The sequence below is a fragment of the Doryrhamphus excisus genome, chromosome 20, assembly GCF_030265055.1.
Source record: "Doryrhamphus excisus isolate RoL2022-K1 chromosome 20, RoL_Dexc_1.0, whole genome shotgun sequence".
In the NCBI taxonomy this organism is placed as follows: domain Eukaryota; kingdom Metazoa; phylum Chordata; class Actinopteri; order Syngnathiformes; family Syngnathidae; genus Doryrhamphus; species Doryrhamphus excisus.
In genome coordinates, this window is record NC_080485.1 from 1,397,126 (window position 1) to 1,420,338 (window position 23,213).

Sequence of the window (23,213 nt, forward strand, 5' to 3'; positions counted from 1 at the left end):
AAAAAAAAGCAGATGTGTTCTTCCGTCTGCATTGCTGCATAAAATTAATTAGTCTTTGTTTTGTGTGAGACATATGGCAGCCAATTAATGTTTACACCTACAATGAAAGCATTCCCATAGTAAGACTTTTCCAAATGCAATCTCATGAAAGAAGTGCTCCAAGGGTCCCATAATGTGTTGTTATTTAATATAAGTGCTTTCTATCACCCACACAACATACACCCAATAAATTCTAATGTGGCTATGCTTGTTGAAGTTTTCCCCCAAAATATTTAACCCTGGGACTTGCAGCAGCTTAAAAGCAAAGACAAATATTTTCAAACCTGCTAAGCAAACTTCACACACATGTCCTGTTTGATAAATATTGATTCTTATCTTCTCCAGATGATGGAGTATCGAGGTTTGGGGTTCAGGGATCACGTATTTTAAGATTGCGGGTTTCCTTGCTTCAGTCATACTGTCATTCATCCCCAATTCTGTAATGCCATGCATTATATTGCTTTGCTGTGTGCCCTTGATGTTTGTGTCATCATGACGTGATAGTGGTATTAAAGGTGGATTGGGTCGTTCAAGTCCCCACTGAAAGGCCGCTGCAAAATGCACTGCTCGCCACTGAGTGAGAGTATACTAAATATACTATATACTTAATATACTAAATATGCGCCACAACATAATTAGGGGAGGCTTGAGTCTTGGTGGAGGCTCAATGCTTATTTCTCGGAATTGGAAGTGCTTTTTTTAAACCTATTCTGCTGCCCTCTACTGGGAATTGACAGTCAGTACACCTAAAGAATACTAAAGTTTCTTCCATTTTATCATAAATGTTACATAGTTTAATGATTATTCAACTATGTAGTGCTTTAATAAATAAAGGTTTGAAACATATGACTTGGCTTATATTCTGTTTTTTTTCATCTTTTGTCAAGCAATTCATTGGAAGAGCTGGAAAAACCTCAGTGCTGGACTTCAGTCCATTTTGTACTAGTGCCTGCTCTATTATCCTGTTCTTCGGTCCCACCCTAGAAGGGGTGGCACCACTCCCCTGTGTGGATCATTGGTGGGGTATGAGTGGGTATTTCCTCCGTGGAGCAAGCATCCTGTTTAAAAAAAGTTTAATTCTAACCATCTCTAACATATAATTAACCAGTGAGAGAATGAATATGCTCTGACTTTCTTTTAAAGATCATTTTGGCAGAAATGATGCCAAATTGATATTGTGCTGTACAACATAAATGCTCAAATTGTTTGTTTCATTCAAATGTGCAGATTTCTAAAAAAAAATTCTAAAACAAAATGTGTACATTTGCGTCCTTTATAGTGTCCAACTGTAGCTACCATCTGAATCATTATTTTATCTTTTACTTTATCTTTTTTGAACAAGAAAATGATTTAAGTTTTCTACTTTATCACTTGAACTTTATCGCTTGGTTTTGCCATTTTGTACATTTTCATGCCCCACTTTGTCACCCATCATGTTGTAGTAATATTGTCTTTTATTATCTAATATTGCATTTGTATCAACTACCTTCATCACCGTACATCAGGCGTGTCCACAAGGGCCGAACATGGAAGAGCCAAATGATGCAGGGGCCATTTTTATTTGGTAAAAAGTAGGGGTTAAAGAGATTAAAAAGGGGATTAAAAGTGGCAAGATTTGTCATTTGGAGAAAAGCTGGATCACAAGACCAGGACAGGCAGAAGACAACCGAGACTGAACCCGGGCACGGCCACCATGAATGATGAATGATAGAGTAAGATGGAAGTGGCAGTTTGCAAGGTCCTATTGGAGGTGCACAGCAAGTGCTTTAGGTGCACCTCGTAATCCAACCTACCTCGACGTTCACATCTCCAGTAGCAGCGAGTGATGGGTCAGAGTTGAAGAGCAGGAAAAAAGTATTTCATTAGTGACGAGCATGTGCGGGTACTCGCGGTTTTACAGCCAGAATGGAAACACAAGGCCAAGCAAAAAGGCCGTGTGGTTCTCGTCATGGTAGGCATGAGGGAAAACTAGGACTGAAAAGGACTAGGACTGAAAAGCCGCAGGGGAGGGCAAGGCAAGGGGCATCGACTGTGAAGCTGCCCGAACTGAAGGGACCAGCTCCACTTGATAGCCCCCGATCATAATAAGCAGCACGTGCAGCTCACAGCACTCACTCAAGTAAAGGCGCCGGTAACCATGCACATCAGGGAAAGGAAATACCAAAATAAGAGTCTCAAACAGGAAATCAAGGAGAAATGCATTTAATGTCCAACAAGTCACACAGACCACGATGACAATAAATATTTAAAAACCTGCATATTTTTGTGACTTTGTTAAATACAAATATGTCCAGTCATATTTTTTCATTGTACTTTTCTTAAAACCCAATCAATATTGATTAAACACACACAAAACATCACTGAATCTCCACTTTCAAAAACACAATAACTGGATGAATGTTAAAAACTGTTAATAGCTTAATTATCTCGTGGCCAGTCAGCAGTACGGTGCGGCCATTTTGGAAAGACACATCTGATAGCCCACTGACATCCAGCATTTATTTTGTATTTATATGTTGGCCTCGTTTAGGGCAGGTGTTTCATGGTTTAATTTAGATGTAACACATTCAACAATTCAAAAACCCGATGCGCCCCAGAGAGTACATTTTGGCCTTTTCAGCGATATGTGATTTGTTGGCGGTTGTCCAGTGAAATGTGTGGCTTTGACGGCATCGCGTCACAGACGCCGTGCTTGCAATTGGACTTTTTGACCACTGTCCTTAACCCGGCGCTCTTTCTCCGTCGACGCTTCCGGTCACGTCACCAGCTCAGAGTGATGTTTTGGTCACGTGACATCCAGGCCGCCCAGTACTCGACTGTCATTGGATGCCACTTGTAACCCCGCCCTCGTCGCAGCCCGCGTCTGTTTCCCGCGAAGAGCGAGAGCTCCTACTGCTTGTTCGTGGCGTCGGGAGCGGTAGTTAGCTAGCTAGGTAGTTAGCTAGCCACAGCTATCTGTCACATTTAAGGTCTATCATGGCGAAGCAAAGTTCGCTTTTCCATTTCTTCACCAAGTCACCTCCTCCGGTATCCAAGCTGAAAGCCAGTCCTCACCCACCCGAGGCTGACGTGGCCTCGTCTGTCCACAAGTCCAACTCGTCTCCGAAAGAAGAAGCTAAACTAGCGTCGAACAAGGCCGCCAAAGTCAAGTCAAAAAGTGTTGCGAAAAATGCTAAGGGGGGATTCAACAAATTGTTCGGTGGCAAGGCATCAACGGCCAAGGATACGTGAGTTCAAGCTGATGTTGTTTGCAGCAGTCCTGGGAGCATTATTCTATTTTATTCTATTCTATTCTATTCTATTCTATTCTATTCTAGTCTTAAGAGGACAAGTCCACCTGTGGCCCTTGGTGGTGCTTTACATGCATTTACATGCATTTACATAGCATTTACATAGCATTTACATAGCATTTACATTAGCATTAATAAAGCAAATCTACTAGGAATGAACTCTTAGTCAATGTAGCTTGTAAATGATGATCCTAATTGGTTATTTTGACCTCCTATCAGCAGCCCCGCTTGCTCATTCAGCGCCGGTACCCTTGTTTGGGCCAAGCTGGAGGGGCACCCATGGTGGCCGTGCATGGTGGCACCCCAGCCTCTGACTGGACAGCAGATACGAGGCCGCGGTCAGGCTCAGCGCATCCACGTCCATTTCTTTGATGAACCCCCTACTCGGGGATGGGTCAGCACCAAATACATCAGAGAGTACCAAGGTATGTTTTGTGTGAAGTATTTGCCCGGCTTCCTCTTAAACGAGGCCATTAACGAGGAACCTCTTCTCTTTAATGTTGCAGGTTCTGATAGTAGCGACGCCAAAACCGGAGGGTTGTTTTTCAGCGGAAAGCCTGAAATCCGTCGTGCAATGGATCTTGCAGATAAAGTTATGTTTGACAGCACAGAAAACAAATTAAATATCCCCGTCTGCACAGATGCCTCAGATGAAGAGGAGGAGGAGGAGGAGGAGGAAGAAATGGAGGTGAACACTACCACGATATTTTGCTAAACTCATATCTATAATGTTATTAAAGGGGATGTGTTCAATCGATTGTTTTATTGATAAGTGATTGTTCAAAAAGCACATTTTTTTGATCAGCTTGACAAGTCGACTCTGAGTGATGGCGACATGGATGAGGATGAGGATGATCAGAAAAATGAGGACTCCAAGTCATCAAAGGTCCGTCAACGTCGGACCCGTTCCACCGGACATAAGGCCAAGCGACGGCGCATAGTCGAGGCCTCGGACAGCGAGGCATCCGATGAGGAATTCAAACCTGAGCACGCCGCCAGCAGCAGTGAGGAAGAAGAGGAAGAAGAGGAAGAAGGCAGCGTCAGCAGCGGGGGGGGACAAAAGGACGGTGAACAGGAGTCGGCGTCGGAGCCGGACAGTCCCGTGAAGCCCGTGAAGCGCAAACGGCCTGCAGCCAAGCCAGCTGTAGCGAAGCCAAAGATGAGTGGGGCCCCAAAACGAGCGCCAGCACCCGTTGCAGCGGACACAAAGTCTCGTTTGTCTGCTTTTTCTGCCCCTGACACATTTGAAAGCCAGTCCAGTGGGTCGGGTGCCGGTGGAGGAGCCACAGTTTGGGACCACGAGAAGCTGGAGTGGCTGCAGATGGACAGGAGGAAAGACGGTCAAAGACGACGAGCGTCAGAAGAAGATTACGATCCAACCACTCTGTACGTGCCAGAAGACTTCGTCAACAGAAACACTCCTGGGATGCGTCAGTGGTGGCTCATCAAATCTGAGATGTTTGACGCTGTCATTTTCTACAAGGTGGGGAAGTTCTATGAGCTCTACCACATGGATGCTGTGATCGGAGTTAATGAGCTCGGTCTGACCTTCATGAAAGGCACCTGGGCGCACTCGGGTTTTCCAGAGATTGGTTTTGCTCGCTTCTCAGATGTCTTGGTCCAAAAGGGCTACAAGGTGGCTCGGGTGGAGCAGACTGAAACCCCGGAAATGATGGAAGCGCGTTGTAAGACCCTGGCTAAGCCCACCAAGTTTGACCGAGTGGTGAGGAGAGAGGTGTGCAGGATCATCACGCGAGGCACCCAGACCTACAGCGTGTTGGATGGGACGCCTGCTGAGAGTCACAGCAAGTTTCTCCTGAGTTTAAAAGAGAAGACGGAAGAGCAAGGAAAAGGCGGATGCTGCCGCAGCTACGGTGTTTGCTTTGTAGACGCCTCTGTAGGCTCCTTCCGTGTCGGCCAGTTCCCAGACGACCGCCATTGTTCGCGTCTCCGCACCCTCATAGCCCACTTTGCACCTGCCGAGGTGCTGTTTGAAAAGGGGAACCCATCTGTGGAAACACGCAAAATACTCAAAGCTTCTCTGTCCTCCGCGCTGCAGGAGGGATTGAATGCAGGCACTCAGTTCTGGGACGCTCAGAAGACTCTGAAAACCCTTTCAGAAGAAGCCTACTTCACAGAGAGTGCAGGCAAGGACCAGACGGCAGGGAGAAATTGTCCACCAGTTCTTCTAAAAAAGATGACCTCTGACAGCGATTCACTGGGTCTCACCCCCAAGGAGGGCTACGAGCTGGCACTGTCGTCTTTGGGCGGATGCATCTTCTACCTGAGGAAGTGTCTGGTGGATCTGGAGCTACTCTCCATGGCCAACTTTGAAGAATATATCCCTGTTGATGTTGAGATGGAGGAAGCTGCCGGACAGGAGAGCTTCTTTGCCAAGACTCGCCAGCGCATGGTCTTGGACGGGGTGACTCTGGCAAATCTTGAAATATTTCACAACGGCTCTGGAGGGACGGAGGGAACACTGTTGGAGCGCTTAGATACTTGCTCCAGCCCGTTTGGCAAGCGGCTGCTCAAGCAGTGGCTCTGTGCTCCTCTTTGTAACCCGAAATCCATCCTGGACCGCCTGGATGCTCTGCAAGACCTCATGGGCGCTCAGGCTCAAGTTTCTGAAGTTTGCGACTTGCTGAAGAAGCTTCCCGACCTGGAGCGCCTCCTTAGCAAGATCCACAGCATCGGCACGCCTCTGAAGGGGCAGGACCACCCGGACGGCAGGGCGGTTCTCTACGAGGAGGTCACCTACAGCAAGCGTAAAATAGCAGACTTCCTCTCAGCCCTGGAAGGTTTCCAAACCATGCAGGAGATTATTCATGTCTTCACGTCAGTTGCCCGTGACTTCCAGTCCACGTTACTCTGCCAAGTGGTCAGTCTTAAGGGGGACAACGGCCTCTTTCCAGACCTCTCTGCCGAACTCAAGCGCTGGGAGACTGCGTTCGACCACAAGAAAGCTCGCACCACGGGAGTCATTACCCCAAAGGAGGGTTTCGACCCAGAGTATGACCACGCTTTGGCGGGCATCAAGAACTGCGAGCAAAAGCTACAGGATTACCTGGACCGACAGAAGAAGAGGCTTGGCTGCAGGAACATGGCGTACTGGGGCACAGGGCGAAATCGCTATCAGATGGAAGTACCCGACGGGGTCTCGGAGAGGAACATCCCAGAGGAGTACGAGGTGAAGTCAACAAAGAAGGGCTGGAAGCGTTACGTTACCGAGGAGTCTGAGCGGCTCTTCTCCGACTTGCAAGGCTTTGAGGAGAAGAGAGACGCCGCCCTGAAAGACTGCATGAGGAGGCTCTTCTACAACTTTGACAAGAACTACAGCGACTGGAAGACTGCCGTGGAGTGCATGGCAGTGCTTGGTACGTACTTTTTATCATCATCTTCCGCATCCTAATAGCTTTGCTGACTACTGCGTAGTAGTAGTAGTAGTAGTAGTAGTAGTAGTAGTAGAGTAGTAGTAAAGATGTTCTAAAAGATAACCACCACCTTGCATAAGAAGACTGCAAATCTTCAAAGCCACAGAAATTGCAGCCAGTGGAGGAAAAGCGGAGCGGGGCGATGGCAGCCAAGTCCAGTATGGTTGGCTACTGCCCAAAGTGATATCAGTTGTTGTTTTCAGACGTGCTGCTGGCCTTGTCACGCTACAGTCAAGGAGGAGATGGACCGATGACCAGGCCACAGGTGGTCCTCCCTCGTGGTGGTGACCACGCAGCACCCTTTCTCGAGCTTGTTGGTTCTCGCCACCCATGCGTCACCAAGACCTTCTTCGGTGACGACTTCATCCCCAATGACATCTTCATTGGCTGCCCTGGTAGCAGCGAGGAACCCCAGGAGCAAAGTCATCAGGCCTCTTGTGTCCTCGTCACGGGGCCCAATATGGGCGGGAAGTCGACTCTCATGAGACAGTGTGGACTCGTGATCGTGCTCGCTCAGCTGGGGTGTTTCGTTCCCGCAGAGAGTCTGCGCTTCACACCGGTCGATCGAGTCTTCACTCGCCTGGGAGCTTCGGATCGAATCATGGCTGGTAACGCGGCAAAAGCACGTCACTTCAGAAGTTCTATTTCTAGCGCTCTGACATTCTCCTCCACGGTAGGAGAGAGCACCTTCTTTGTCGAGCTGAGTGAGACCTCCTGCATCCTGCACCATGCCACCAAACACTCGCTTGTGCTTCTGGATGAATTAGGTACGTTTGCACTGCAGTGGTTGCGGTACTTGGTTTGTGTAATCATGGTGTGTCTGCAGGAAGAGGCACAGCCACATATGACGGCACAGCGATTGCTTGTGCTGTTGTAAAGGAACTTGCTGAGAAGATCAGCTGCCGTACTCTCTTCTCCACACACTACCACTCCCTAGTGGAGGACTATGCAGACAACCCTGCAGTGCGCCTGGGCCACATGGTATGCAATATAATAATAATATAATGCGAAGATACCTGTGTTGTCAATTGCCATCTCTGCACATACGAGTGCAATCCGTGTACCTTCTGCTTCCAGGCATGCATGGTGGAAAACGAATGCGAGGATCCGAGTCAAGAGACCATCACGTTCCTTTACAAGTTTATCTCCGGTGCGTGTCCCAAAAGCTATGGCTTCAACGCCGCTCGCCTCGCCAGCCTACCAGAGGAGGTGATCCAGGCGGGTCACAGAAAGGCCAGAGAGTTTGAGAAAAGCACCATCAGCCTCAGGCTCTTCAAGTAAGTTGCTAATGGGCTTCTTTTTGTTCACCAAGCCCACACTGACTTCCTCTGCTCTGCTCCGCTCCTATAGGAAGCTCTGCCAGTTTGCCGAAGACACCACACTGGACAAATCCCATTTTGATGCACTTGTTCAAATGATTGACACACTGTAGTTTCAAACTCGTTGTAGCACTCAGTGGACCGGTCCTGTCATACCCCCCCACGTGGTGGGCATCAAATGGGCCTGAGCACGGCATGCGTGCCCTGGTGTTGGTGAACCCCCAGCTTTGTTCCGTTTCACAGGAGGAATAACACTATTTTCGTGATCCAATAAAGTTTATTTTTTTTACAAAAAAGGACAATGTTTCACCTAGGAAATTAAACCCTTTTAATTCAAACTAGCGCCTACATAACGGTTATTGAATACTTCACAATATATTAAGTCTAGATGTTATGATACATGCATACATTTCAGTCTGAATGAGAACCCACAATCACCAGTACACATGGATGGGAGGGAAAGGGCATCATGAAACTTATAGCGCTGTATGGAGATACTTGTCTCAGCTTCAGCCAAGCTGAAAAAAAGCCTAAGAAGTTCTCCTGCAACGTTGGCAAACAAAATAGGATCTGATCAGGTAGAAAAATGTCTGAATTTGTTTTTGTTTTTTTAAAGCAACATTGTTAATTTTGGTCATGTGTTTGAATAAACTCATCTGTTAATTCCAAACAGACATGTCAATACATGAAACTGTCACGTTAACGTTTGAAAGGAAAGGAGCAGATTAAGCGGCTAACGTGCTTGATAGTCCAACAAATCCAGTAAGACGTGTCTAACAGTTCCTTTGGAGAGGGAAAAGTGACTGAGCCAGCGTTGCAGGAGAAACATTTAGTGTTTCCCTCATTTCTCACATCTCTTTCACAGAAAGAAGTTAGATACTGCGACATGAGTATAATTACAGCAATTTGGGATATAATAAAAATAAACACATTTAATAAAATAAAGACATTCAAGTACAGTAAGATTTTTGCATGAAAATACAAAATTACACAAAAACATTAAAATCAAATGAACAGTTGTGTTGAGTGGAACAAAAAAAGCTGAAGTGCTAAGTCATTTTTCCTCATACGTATCGTATGAGCAGCTCGGTCACCCACTGATGGAAGCATTGCGGCCTTCGAGGTGCCTTTTACTCCACAACGCCGTGTCTTTTCGCCACAAGTTTGTACAAGACGGCATTTTTTCCCTCCAAAGCTGATGAGCCACTCTGGCAGTTGTCACTGTTCTCTTTGGGCAACCACTTGCTCTTCAGCTCTCCTGTTAATGTCATCTTGTTTTAGAAAAGCAATGAAAAGAAAGGCTAGGCATCTTCTCTTGTATCCAAGTCTGTTGTTACATTTAAGTCACTGTAAATGCTCTGTGAGAGTCTATTTAAAATGTGTGTTTAGTCCTCTGCAATGGTCCAAAATGTCCATTACTGCTGAGGTGCAACATGTGGGTCTTGAGCTCAGTTGTGCTGCAGCGTATTGGACTCTATAGGAGGTGCAGAGTCGTACAGTGTGTCGGTGTCGTGCGTTGGCTCTCCAGCTAATGTGCAAGGATTTGACAACGTCCCTGCGCCACAATCACAGAAGAACCTACGGGTGGAGAGAAGGACAAGCGATAATGGCCTTGACTTAAGCAAAGCTTAGTTTAAGACAGTTTGAGCAAGAAACTCGTGTTTGTGGCTCTTCTACTCCTGAACTACTGCACACAAGGGGACAAGTTGTCAGAACATACACCCCCGTTCTGCTGGTGCCATCATTTTATAGCCAAATACGCCACATAGTGGTAGCGTCATGGGCCATTTGGGAATATCAGTCTGGATGGGGATGACGCCAGCGAGATCATTTCCACTCATGGGGTGTTCCGCTTTCACATGACTGTACATAAACTTGTTTTTAGCAATAAAATAATAGTTTGTACACCAAGTGTCTTCAGTGTATCAATGTAAACAAAACTGACCTGTCGTGTCTAATGAACTCCACGTCGTGTCCCTGGTGGCACTTCTTGATGCAGTTCACGCAGATGGCGTTGCGGTCTGTGGTGTTACAGGTGTGGCACCTGCGGTGAGCCAAATGGGGAGCCGTGAAAAGTCGAACGAGACAGAAAAACAGTTGGATGATGTTGCCATCTTGTTTCCAGCGGCCATTACCTGTAAAAGTCGTGCATTGGGTAGCTGGTGTAACTTGAAATCTTGTACAGGCACTGACCTCTGCTCACGGCCTTTTCAATTGCATCTTGATTGTTCATTATTTTATTATCTGCAAATCAAAGTTGGTGTCAGACGGTAAGAGTTGGTCAAGCAAAGTCGGGTAATAGTCGGACCTTTCATCGTAACGTTGACGCCAGATGCAAGAAAAAGCCCTCCAAAGCGGTTGTTGAAGATCTGATTGCCCTCCAAAGTGGCTGTGGCATGATTGGTGATCTCGATACCTGGTGACGACACACACGGTCGTTCATACGCACACATCTCATCTGAGCACTTTTAGCTTGGGATTTTCCAGACCTGCAGCAAAGCCATCAAATATTCGATTTTTCCTCAACACGGGGTGGCTGTTGGTGCTGATGAGCACACCTGCTTGGGCATTCCTGAAGATGTCGTTTTCCTCAAGCAACCCTGGGGGGGGGGGGGGGGGGGCAGATACAGATGGTATTTACATTGCCAAAAATATCAAACAGCTTCCGTCAACAATATTCTAACAGTTCTAAATATGCAGAGCAGAATGGAGGTGAGATCAAACTTACTGCACATCACCAAACAAAAACCCATGGATTCATTTTGTACCTTCTGCCATCTAGTGGACTAGCTTTTAATTGTTCTGCTTGGCACTACGGGATAGGTCACAAACATTTTGGAGGAAATCATTATTTTATCAACAATTAAGTGAAATTGAATCATTTGCACAGCACATGCATTAAGTTAGGTATCGCTGTGTTAGAGTGATGGTGACACTTTGAAGAAATAAAGTATTCACTAAATATGTGTGTATATATATATACAGTGAAGAAAATAAGTATTTGAACACCCTGCTATTTTGCTATTTCTCCCACTTAGAAATCATGGAGGGGTCTGAAATTTTCATCGTAGGTGCATGTCCACTGTGAGAGAGATAAACTAAAAAGAAAAATCCAGAAATCACAATGCATGATTTTTTTAACAATTTATTTGTGTGATACAGCTGCTAATAAGTATTTGAACACCTGAGAAAATGAATGTTAATATTTGGTACAGTAGCCTTTGTTTGCTATTACAGAGGTCAAACGTTTCCTGTAGTTTTTCACCAGGTTTGCACACACTGCAGGAGGGATCTTGGCCCACTCCTCCACACAGATCTTCTCTAGATCAGTCAGGTTTCTGGGCTGTCGCTGAGAAACACGGAGTTTGAGCTCCCTCCAAAGATTTTCGATTGGGTTCAGGTCTGGAGACTGGCTGGGCCATGCTAGAACCTTGATATGCTTCTTACGGAGCCACTCCTTGGTTTTCCTGGCTGTGTGCTTCGGGTCGTTGTCGTGTTGGAAGACCCAGCCACGACCCATCTTCAATGCTCTGACAGAGGGAAGGAGGTTGTTCCCCAAAATCTCACAATACACGGCCCCAGTCATCCTCTCTTTAATGCAGTGCACTCGTCCTGTCCCATGTGCAGAAAAACACCCCCAAAGCATGATGCTACCACCCCCATGCTTCACAGTAGGGATGGTGTTCTTCGGATTGTACTCTTCATTCTTCTTCCTCCAAACACGCTTATTGGAATTATGACCAAAAAGTTCTATTTTGGTCTCATCTGACCATAAAACTTTCTCCCATGACTCCTCTGTATCATCCAAATGGTCATATGCAAACTTAAGACGGGCCTTGACATGTGCTGGTTTAAGCAGGGGAACCTTTCGTGCCATGCATGATTTCACATCATGACGTCTTAGTGTATTACCTACAGTAACCTTGGAAACGGTGGTCCCAGCTCTTTTCAGGTCATTGACCAAGTCCTGTCGTGTAGTTCTGGGCTGATTCCTCACCTTTCTTAGAATCATTGAGACCCCACGAGGTGATATCTTGCATGGGGCTCCACTCCGATTGAGATTGACCGTCATGTTTAGCTTCTTCCATTTTCTAATGATAGCTCCAACAGTGGACCTTTTTTCACCAAGCTGCTTGGTAATTGCTCCGTAGCCCTTTCCAGCCTTGTGGAGGTGTACAATTTTGTCTCTGGTGTCTTTGGACAGCTCTTTGGTCTTCGCCATGTTACAAGTTAAAGTCTTACTGATTGTATGGGGTGGACAGGTGTCTTTATGCAGCTAACGACCTCAAACAGGTGCATCTGATTCAGGATGATACATGGAGTGCAGGTGGACTTCTAATGGGCAGACTAACAGGTCTTTCAGGGTCAGAATTCTAGATGATACACAGGTGTTCAAATACTTATTTGCAGCTGTATCACACAAATAAATTGTTAAAAAATCATGCATTGTGATTTCTGGATTTTTCTTTTTAGTTTATCTCTCTCACAGTGGACATGCACCTACGATGAAAATTTCAGACCCCTCCATGATTTCTAAGTGGGAGAAATAGCAAAATAGCAGGGTGTTCAAATACTTATTTTCTTCACTGTATCAATGCTTCAAATACAACCATCAGTATAGTTACCTCTTCCTCCATTAAATATGCAGATTCCACCGTCCCTCCCATCATGAATTTTGTTCCTTCTCAAAGTGGGGTTGCTGTCAGTCTTGATCCAAACTCCTGCCATGGCGTTGTCAAAAATCTCATTGTCCTCAATAAAGCCCAGGCCTGGAAAACACGCTCAGGTTTAGGAAATGTGGCAAAAACCCCAAACAGATGAAGTCTTCATCTCACCTGAGTTATAAACCAAAATGCCTCCATTCTGACCTCCCCAGATCTTGTTCCGCCTGATTTTAGGATTGCTGCCAGTTCTGTGGATCAAAAAGAGAACCCATCTCAGAAGTCTGAGTGACAAAGTGAGCCAATTTCAGTCCCATACAAACCTTATCTGAACCCCAGAGTACATGTGATTGTAAATGTCATTGTCTTCCAGCACACCATGGCCGTTGTCGTAAAAGTAGACCCCGACCTGTCACGATCAAAGAGTCCTCAACTTGTTGACATGGTCTTAAAAAAAACACTTTTCTGCTTTTTCACATTGATTTGGGAAAAGTATATGGAATGCAGACACCATAAGCAGGCGCCCTTGCAGTCATCATTTAGATGCATTTAAAGACATTTGTGAAATTATAAATGTCCTACATCAAAAGTGCTTTGTGTTCATATTTTTGGATCTCTGCAACAGATTCATTACAATTACATTTTTTTGGAGCACCTTTTGGAGTAATGGCATAAAAAGAGGTTCCAGTGTAGTTGGAAAAGCCAAGGATAACAACAAGATGGGTATTGAAATGATCTCATCTCAACTCCAACGGTACCTGCTTCCCACTGTGTATCCTGTTCCTCCTCAGTACCGGCGTGCTGCCGGTGGTGACCCACACGCCAGCAAGTGTGTTACTGTACACCTCATTCTCCTCGATGACGCCTTGTCCTTTCTCGTGCTGCAACACAAACAAATCAGCGCACGCCCCACAATGACATGAAAGATACTGTACTTTAAAACAAAGCCAGACTGCGAGGCGTTTTACCACATAAATGCCACCATGCTGGCCGTCGTGGATCTTGTTGTGCCTGACAATAGGGCAGCTGTTAGTCCTGATCTGAATCCCTGCCAAGGCATTCCCATAGATGTCGTTTCCTTCGATGAGACCTCGTCCATCACCAAAAATATACACCCCACCTTGGTTGCCATTATATATAGCATTTCCCCTGTATTTCAACACAAAGCATTTCAGCATCAATACAAAAATAAATAAATAAAATAAATGTACACATTTTTTAATGGCGAAAGCCAACACTCACCGTATTGTGGGGTCACTGTTGGAGGTGATCCACACGCCAGCAAAGTTATTTGCATAGATCTTATTTTCAATAAATTGGCCGCGGCCCTTTTCATGCACGTAGATTCCTCCTGTCTGGCCGTGATGAATCTCACAGCGCACCACTGTCGGGTTGGCGTATGCTTTTACCTCAAAGCCGGCAATGCGGTTCCTATGGATGTTGCAGCTCTCAAAGTAACCCTGACAACAGACCAGAAGACACATAGGTCAACCAACATTAGATAACTGCACCAACTACGCCACGTGCTTCTTGAAAATGCGTGACGTACCATTCCGTGGTCAAATGTAAAAACACCCACATCTCTGCCATGGTGGATGTGATTCCGCCTGATGATTGGGTTACCGTGGTTTTTCACCCAAATCCCAGCGAGAGCATTGTTTGAAATCTCATTGTCCTCATATATTCCCTGGAAAAATCAAGGAAGATATTTAAACAATCTGTCCATTTGTACACCAAGCTCTTCAGCTGACCAACAAGGAAAACATAATGGTAATGGTAATGGTAATGGTTTTATTTCATTTGAACATGCATCAGATTCCAATTGAGTGCATCCCATAATCAGTTCCCAGTTCCACATGTCCAAAAGGAGTAGGAAGAAGCAAAGCTTATTAAATCCTACCCCTCCATCTGGTACTTTTACAATCACTAACTGTTACATTTGTTCACTTCCTGCTTTCCATAATACAGTTTAAGTTTTTTTTTGTTTGTTTTAATAATGCACCTCGTAGCGAAGTACTGGGTGATATGAGCATCCAATGCCATAATGTGTACCATAGTGCATGTCAATATAGTGATATATATAGCACATCATGACTGGTTCAAGACTCTTCATCCTTGTATTTAGCAAACATCAACTGCTTGTATTGTTTCTTGAATTGGCTCATCGTTGTGCATTGTTTGATTTCCTTACTCAATCCATTCCATAGTTTGATTCCACATACTGAAATGCTATGGCTAGCATAACGTAGTCCTAGCATAGAAGTGTTTCAAATGTACTTCTTCCCTGAGATCATATTTCTCCTCTCTTGTAGAGAAGTATTGGATGACATTTTTAGCTAATTGCTTATTTTTAGCCTTATGCATTATTTTAGCTGTTTGAACATGAACTATATCAGCAAGTTGAAGTATTTGTGATTTTACAAATAAGGAGTTAGTATGTTCTCTGTAGGCGGCATTATGAATTATCCTTACTGACCTTTTTTGCAGTACATTTAGCCAGTGAAGATTGCTTTTATAGTTATGATCCCATATTTCCACACAATAAGTAAGATATGGTAGAACCAGAGAGCAATAAAGAGTGTGGAGTGATTTCTGATTTTGCTTTGTTCAATACTGAAATATTTCTGGCCACCTTATGTTGTATATTTGTAATATGAGGTTTCCAGTTCATATTTCCATGAATTGTGATCCCAGAAATGTATTTTCCTTCACCCTTTCAATGTCTACATCGTCTATTTGTAGTGTCCTTTCTGCTGTTAGCAAACAGCATGATTTTAGTTTTACTTAGGTTCAAGGACAATCTATTATCATCAAACCATCTTTTTAGTGGGACCATTTCTTCTCAGAATTTTCGAATGATTTTGTCTGTACTCTCTCCGGAACAAAAAGCAGTGGTATCATCCGCAAATAATACCAAAAACGTTGCTTGTTACCTGTGCATGGTCAGTGATGTAAAGACCAACATTTTCACAATCACTAATGTTGCAATGCTTGATTGTTGGACCTGCGCCTTGACCACTAACGCACACAGCGGATCCCACTGAAACCAGAAAGTCAATCGCAACTTCAAACGCACTGCATGAACCCACAAAGCAGACCCCAAGTTGCAGAGGGCGCCGTTACCTGTGCAGGTGCTGCGTATGATGCAGTGGTCAATAATTGGGCTGCAGTTGACCGTAATCTCCAAGCAATGGTGTGCATTGTGGTGCTGGGCGGATTTATCATCAGGATTGAACTGCAGTGGACACAAGATCGCATCAGCACTAAATATGTTTGACTGCAGGAAACATAACATCATAAATATATCATCTCACCCTAATGGTCATGTATCCAACGTAGGCATCTTCAGAACCTTCCATGAACACAAACGTGGAGTCTCTGGTGTTTTCAATGATGACTTTCTCTGCCACTTTTCCAGGAGCTACAACACAAGACTGGTCAAACCATAGCATATAATCATACACAAAGCAAAACTGAGACACTCATACCAGCTCCGATCATTGTGATGGGTGACTCTATGTAGATCCATTCATCTGTGTAAATACCCGTGTGGACAAAAATGAGGCCGTCAAAGTGAGGCTCCTGGCCCCCTCCCAGGGCATCCTCTATGGTGTCATAATACTGAGGGGGAAATACATGTGTTGATGAATGGGTGGCTGGATAGTGACATGGAACAATAAATTGTTGGGAGTAACATTACTCACAAACATGTTATCTCTTCCTTTGTACCGAGCAGGATTACTGTAGAAGTGTTCCGCAAAGCCTGGCTTAACGTGTGCTCCTTTATACTGCAAACAAAGCATCACCAGTTAGCCATGTTTGCTGTTAACTCAGACATTGGATCGGTGTAAAGGTAACAGTTTTAGATAGATAGACTTCCTTTATTGTCATTGCACAATAACACAGCAGTGAAATTGCCAACAAAATGTCGTTGCCTGGCTCCCGTATAATAATAAATAATAATAACAACAATGTGGAGAATAAATAGATGTCATCAAATATGTCAACAATGTACAGCGTAAACAGTAAATTGCACAAATAATTTAAATAATTTTGAATAAATAATAACAATTTAAAGTTTTGCGTGTGCGTGTGGGCAGGTAGAGGGGCTTATTTGGCATTGAGCAGTCTGATGGCCAGGGGGAAGTAGCGGTCTCTAAACCTGGTTGTGCTGCAGCAGATGCTGCAGAGCCTTCTCCCCGACGCCAGGCGAGAAAACAGTCCATGCTGGGGGGTGTGTTGGGTCAGAGTAGATCCGATGGGCTCTTGATACGCAGAGGCTGTTTGCTATGCTATGCTATGCTATGCTATGCTATGCTATGCTATGCGTCTAAGCCAATGTGGAAATATTTCAGAAATGTTTTTCCTCAAGGAAACTGAAGGCCAGTCACCCAAAGGAACACAAATTAAACTGCTCACACCCGGCAAACTGAAGGTCACGGTTATGGCCTACGGTGTTGTCCTTTCGCATTACATTAGCCATCTAAACACAGAGGAATTGAAGCAGCACAGCACCCAACCAAATGTTAAATATGCTCAACAGTAAAAAAAATTCTGATATTACTGCAAAAACCTTTAAACCTAAAAACGTTTTAGAAAGTGGGGTCCGGCAGTAGTCCGAAAGTACACCAGAGCACTTGGTATGAGCATAATTGGTCCCATTTAACATTTATCCTGGTCTTTGATATCTTTGACAACAAGCACGATTGCCTCTTCTAGCCATTCATTTAGCTTAATGTATATTTTGCAGTCGTCACCCCAAGTACCTTAAATCTTTCTCTTTCCTTTCATGGCGATATCAGCATTGTGTTGTCAAACGCTCAGTCATGTACACTTTTGTACCTTTGAACTTATTTCCCTGTTTCAGCGGTGCAACATCCATTTCATCTGGTTGCCCTCTGTTCTGACTGCCCTGTCATTTGACTTGGGTATTATTCTAAACCCTGTGAGGATTACATCTTTCATTTGTGCATCCCTATTATCAATTGGATTTTGCATTCTGATCCATCTTATCAATTGTATTTTTAATTTGCACATTTTTTTTCTTTGATTCTTTCTCTTCTTCAAGAGTTAGTGGAAAGCAGCGTTATCATCCAGTAGTACCTCGATATCATCCTGTAGTACCTTGATACCATTGCATAGTGCTCTATTTTCCTCCATTGGGTTTTAACCTCCTTAAGAGCACCGTTATCATTTTGTAGTACCTTGATATCGTCCCACAGTTGTATTTGTACTATGTGCACAGTGCTGTTTTCCTCCTTAAGGTTTATGGCCTCATCATGGATCTCCGAGAAGCTCTTCTTGGGGCTGTCATTCTACATTTCCAATCTGTGTTTGCAGGCCGCTTAGATCTTGCTTTAATTGTGCTACAGTTTCCTGCTATTGCTCTTTCATCTCCTTCAAGGCGCAATATAGCCTCAACACAACTGTGGACCTGGATCTACTACTTGGAGGCGCCACATAATATCAAGTCCTCCTTATTCAACTCTCACAATAGCCCAGTTTCTGATTGAGGGCCCGGATTTCATTTTGCTTTTTGTTTGGCCTTGTTGCTTGACAACTACTTGGAACTTCAGAAGTTAGCTAGTTAGCTTGGCTTGCGAGCAGCTACCAGCACCTGTTAATCATTTATTTCAAATAATTTGTACCTCTTTCCTGTCCAAGTTCAAGTTAAGGGGGTCAGTAAGCCGTTTTGAAGTGTAGTCAGGAAAGCACCAAAACAGTTCACCGAGGAAATCTAAAGGTTTATGCCCGATCCTGGAAAAATCATTGGTCTTTACTGCATCTGTGCCCATCTCCAAAGGACTATCAACGAAAGGTGACAACAACTGATCAAATCTCTTATTGAAAGTGTTTCACTTTGAGGTCTTATCCCCCAGCTTGCTGTCAACCCTCCACTTCCTGTGGCACCCTGGTCTGCACACCAGCCGATTGCAGGGCACATACCGACCAACAATCATTCACACTCACATGCACACCTACGGACGTGTTTTCATGCATGCGGAAAAACAGCCCCACACTATAATGTTACCCCTTCCACACTTCACTGTTGGGATGGGCCGTGCAGTATTGTGGGATCCAAAGTGTTGGATAAAGTCTCATCTGACCGAACTATACCCTGCCAGTGTTTCACAGGCTTGTCCAAATATGCAGCAAACTTCAAACGAGTTTCAACATGCTTTTCCTTCAGCAGTGGAGTCTTTCATGGTTAGCGTGCATACGGTTAGCGTCATGGCAGTGGACCGCATACATACCTTATTGTTTCCTTTCAAACACTCCTACCTTCTGATTTCAGGTCTTACTGGATTAAGCTTTCCACAAGTAGTCAATACAACTCTTCTGATCATTATTTCCACTCCTCTGTCAAAAATATTTCAACGAGCACCCAGTCAACATCTAATTGATGGTAAAATTAGGTTCTTTCCACTTGAGAAATTAGGCCCCTATGGTGCTCACTGCAACATTCAGAAGTTTAGATATCCTTCTGTGACATCAGTATGCTCTCCAGCAGTTGTTTGCAAACTTTTACTGTCACGTACCCCTTTAGTCATTGAATCCACATGAAGACATGAAGCCATGTACCCCCAACTCCTGCACACTTAAAAAACATAACCCATTGTATCTTAATTAACTTGAGATATTCAACACATTTCATTAGTGCATTCATTTTATAGTACTTCTCGGTCAAAGATGCGTTTTGTGGCATAGTGACATTTGGATAAAGTTTGACACGAGAACTGATAAATAGATAATAGCTCCATTTTTGGGTGAAAAAGCTACCGTACAACCCAGATCAGGCAGAGATGATGATAAAGAAATACTTCACTTTCATTTCTAAATACATCGAGACATTTACAGTGAAACATAATAAACAGGAAAAAACTCAAATCTGTAATGTCATACCAGCTGTTGAAAACTTTCCTTCCAGGGATTTGGCTGCTCATATTCTTCTGGGTTTATTTGGTAGAACTTCCCTGCCTCAGGATGCATCATGGGCCGCGTGTACTCAAAAACTTCCATGTACAGTCTTTTCCTGCAAAAAGACACATTAGTATTTAAAATTATCCTTCTTGTGTGAGCACAACTGTGTAAGGTGAACTAAATGTGTGGTCCGTCAGATTAAAAAAAAACAAATTATTTCAAAAATGATTTACATATAACACTAAAATACCAGTAATCCCACTGCTTCCAATTATGTAACACACCACCAGAGACTCACCAGAGGATGGGGTCGTTGGCCAACTCACTGAAGCGCTTACACACACAAGCGGAGCGGCACAAGTCCTGCTCCAGAAGGTACGAGAAAATCTTTAGCACCACCTCGTCTGGAAGCTTCTCCTGCAAATACTGCTCTGCTGGAGCTGCTGCTAGAAAGGACAAGAAACAAGTCGGTCAAAGGCATTTGAGGCAAATGTGAAAAAGAACATCATCACCTGACTAAGCCGTCCTAACATGATGGCATCTTTTATCACCTTTGGAAGTCATGTTGGTATACAATTTTAGTGAGAGCACAAAAGATAAAAAAAGAAAAATGAAAATTAATATGCAATTTTTGTGGGAATTTTAAACCACAGCTAATGTACAACTAATCCTACTTTTCCATCTATTTAATTATTTTCTGCACTGCTTACTTTTATTTTGAACAAAATTACACCATGAAACAACATTTAACAATGACCATCCATCTTCTATACCGCTGGTCCTCACTAAGATCGTGGGTATGCTGGAGCCTATCCCAGCTGTCTTTGGGCGAGAGGAGGGGTACACCCAGCCAGTTGCAGGGCACATAAATATAAAAAAAAACATCCACACACACATTCACACCAATGGACAATTTAGATTAGATTAGATTAGATTCAACTTTATTGTTATTGCTTATGTCACTGGTACAGGGCAACAAAATGCAGTTAGCATCCAACCAGAAGTGTAATTTTATAAGTACCTTACTAGTAAGTATGGACAGATCTATGTAAATAAAACTATACAGGCTATGACTATAATACAGTGAGAATATGTACAGGGATATAAATGACTATAATATGGCTATTGTAGATTATACAGATTATAAACAGTATGGATATGACAATATATAATAACAGTAATATGTACAGTATTGCAGTGAAGTGACTAGAGTAGAGTATGGTTATTGCAGATTATATAAATTATAAACAGTATGATCAATGAATCAACAAGATAGTAATAATATTAGAGTCTCCAATTAACATAGCATGCATATTTTTTGAATGTGGGGGGAAGTCGGAGTACACGGAGAGAATCACACAGAGATTTTCCACGGAAACGCAAATCCTGAATCTCCTGACTCTGAGGCCAACATGCTATCCACTAGTATACAATGTTTATACATGCATTTATATACCAATTTAAAAAAAAACAACACAAAACAGTAAATAATTACCCATTTACCCAATTCAATCTCGCCCTAAAAGTTTTACTAGGTACCTGGTAAATCTTGGCACTTTCCTGAAACTCTGGGTCGCTTCGGGCGGTGTCCAAAGTTTTCTGTGGTTGAAGTGGAAGCACCCTATGTACAGAACAAGTCAAAGAAAATATTAGTTGAAAAAACAGTTTTGGAGGCATTTGCAACCATTTACCTCCATGTTTGTCTTTGTCGGACACACTGTTCTCTTGGGCAGAGACTTTCTTCTAAGTTGGTATGGACTATTCTGAGCTCCTGGACCAGATTCTTCTGCAACCATATCTGCAGGAACGTCCTCATCTGGAAACCATAGATAAAGGTTAGAGCTTGTCATCAATGACCCAAACCTGCTATTCTAACTTCAGTGGTGTTAAAAGTGTAATTAATGGATTTCAAGTCTGAAATCTGTCAACTTTTATAAAGTGGGGTGAGCAGGAAATGCCACCAGATCTCTGTTTTGGGGGGGGGGGGGGGGGGGGGAGTAGCTGAGCCCTGAAACAAATTATGTTCTATAAGGAGGCTCACTTTGCCAATTTTCACTTTTGCCAACCTGTGGGCTAAACATTATGTCAGTAACATGTAAAAAAAAACACACAGATAAAAAAAACAAAACATTGTGATTACCTACTCTATATGCTCCAGAAACTAATATAGATCCCACCGAGAAGGAGATTCAATCAAGCCTTCGTGAAGCATTCACCCTTGGTTTATTGAAGGGTTGTTAGTTACCCCAGGAAGGTGATGCAAATCCAGTGTCTGCTTGTTGCTCTGGTTGCAAAGATGACTCTCCCAGGCTACTGGGCCAGTCACCATTACAAACACTGCAACAAACCGGGTCAGTTAAAGCGGCTTGAAATGACACAAAAACCCTAATGAACAAGAACCCCGTTGCAGGGGACACATCACACATCACTCAATACATTCTATTAAGTGGAACATCACATTATGAACAAATGTAGCTGATGTCGTTATATCATATTTACTAGCGCTGTGTGACTAATAACCAAAGTGGTCTTGCATATAAGGTTCATTTCAGAGCGACACCAGCTGTTTACGTTTAGCAATCGGAGCACGTATTTCAGAACATTACACAGCCAACGGGAATTGCAAAAAATGAAAAAGTCAAACCATGTAATTATAGCATAAAAGCCCAGAGTTGTATTCCTTCACTGACAAAACATGGTCTGATATGAAACACCTGGACTCAGCAAACTAGCCAAACATGCTAATAATATGCGCCCGATGAGTAAGCTACGACAACCACTTTGTGTCCCATTTCCTACGTTTGCCACTCGTGAGACAAGCAAACCCTGCATCAAGCGCGTCATTTCACCATCACGCCCAACGTTATTTTGTGGGAAAATATACTTTTAAACAGCACGACGAAGCGCAAAGTAGAAAGAAATGGCCACACAGAGCGAAAAATACAGCAAAACAAAGCGCGGCCTAAATGCTAGCTCGGAACACAGAAGCCTCGGTGTTTCCTGACAACACAAGCCGACGTCTACGCCTGCTACTGGCTAATTGCCGTTACAACAACAAGCGATATTCTTTCCATATGAAACAACAGTGACGACCACGACCATTCAATTATACAACTCGTCCTATAATTAAATATTAAACAACCGAAACGGCAATTTTGTGGCTAATGTCACGGTTACCTCTTTCCTGGTGGTTCCTCTCCGGCTGTACCGGGCGCGGCCTCGACACTCGCCTTGGTCTTCTGCTAACGTTACTTGCTCTGACGGAGTTCATTTGGTTGTGTTGTTAAGGGTGAAGAAATGTCGAAGCTTTCACAGCAGAAGAGGCGAGCACGTCGTCTATGCCTTTTTCAGGAGCATGGTGAGATCTGTCATTTTCCGCGGCGGTGGCTCCGGAAAAAGTCGCACAGTTGTCGGGTTATTCCCGTTCCCCTGCGTTGGTGTTACGTCTCGGCCTTACCACTGTGGCAGGCAGGAGGAGCCATAACAGTCGAGCACCGTCCGCCAGGAATCAGTCGCATCACACTCTGTCTCCGTCACATGGTCTTCTGA

The 23,213-nt window shown here is 43.9% G+C and overlaps 2 protein-coding genes across 5 annotated transcripts; one reads left to right on the top strand and one right to left on the bottom strand.

Annotated features, from left to right (window-relative positions):
• Positions 1-2,866: 2,866 nt before the first annotated feature.
• On the top strand, positions 2,867-8,752 carry msh6 (mutS homolog 6 (E. coli)). Of its 2 annotated transcripts, none has more exons than XM_058058389.1 (9): positions 2,867-3,266; positions 3,552-3,754; positions 3,836-4,017; positions 4,135-6,706; positions 6,967-7,371; positions 7,441-7,530; positions 7,590-7,744; positions 7,841-8,040; positions 8,114-8,752. In XM_058058389.1, the coding sequence occupies exons 1-9, from the start codon at positions 3,016-3,018 to the stop codon at positions 8,193-8,195; spliced, it is 4,140 nt and encodes a 1,379-aa protein (XP_057914372.1). In that variant the 5' UTR covers positions 2,867-3,015; the 3' UTR covers positions 8,196-8,752. The 2 variants fall into 2 exon arrangements, with proteins under 2 accessions (XP_057914372.1, XP_057914371.1); XM_058058388.1 differs by having other exon boundaries at positions 2,868-3,266; positions 3,549-3,754.
• On the bottom strand, positions 8,340-23,213 carry fbxo11a (F-box protein 11a). Of its 3 annotated transcripts, none has more exons than XM_058058392.1 (22): positions 22,842-23,212; positions 21,356-21,480; positions 21,204-21,285; positions 19,963-20,107; positions 19,647-19,776; positions 16,448-16,531; positions 16,232-16,364; positions 16,058-16,164; positions 15,867-15,978; positions 15,677-15,783; positions 14,293-14,430; positions 13,986-14,203; positions 13,712-13,892; positions 13,502-13,624; positions 13,067-13,152; positions 12,918-12,994; positions 12,708-12,851; positions 10,572-10,682; positions 10,391-10,498; positions 10,218-10,326; positions 10,028-10,126; positions 8,340-9,660 (listed from the first exon to the last, which is right to left on the bottom strand). In XM_058058392.1, exons 1-22 carry the CDS (start codon positions 22,933-22,935, stop codon positions 9,531-9,533), a joined length of 2,643 nt encoding a protein of 880 aa, XP_057914375.1. In that variant the 5' UTR covers positions 22,936-23,212; the 3' UTR covers positions 8,340-9,530. The 3 variants fall into 3 exon arrangements, with proteins under 3 accessions (XP_057914375.1, XP_057914373.1, XP_057914376.1); XM_058058390.1 differs by having other exon boundaries at positions 19,963-20,110; XM_058058393.1 differs by lacking the exons at positions 8,340-9,660; positions 10,028-10,126; positions 10,218-10,326; positions 10,391-10,498 and adding an exon at positions 10,851-10,894 and having other exon boundaries at positions 19,963-20,110; positions 22,842-23,213.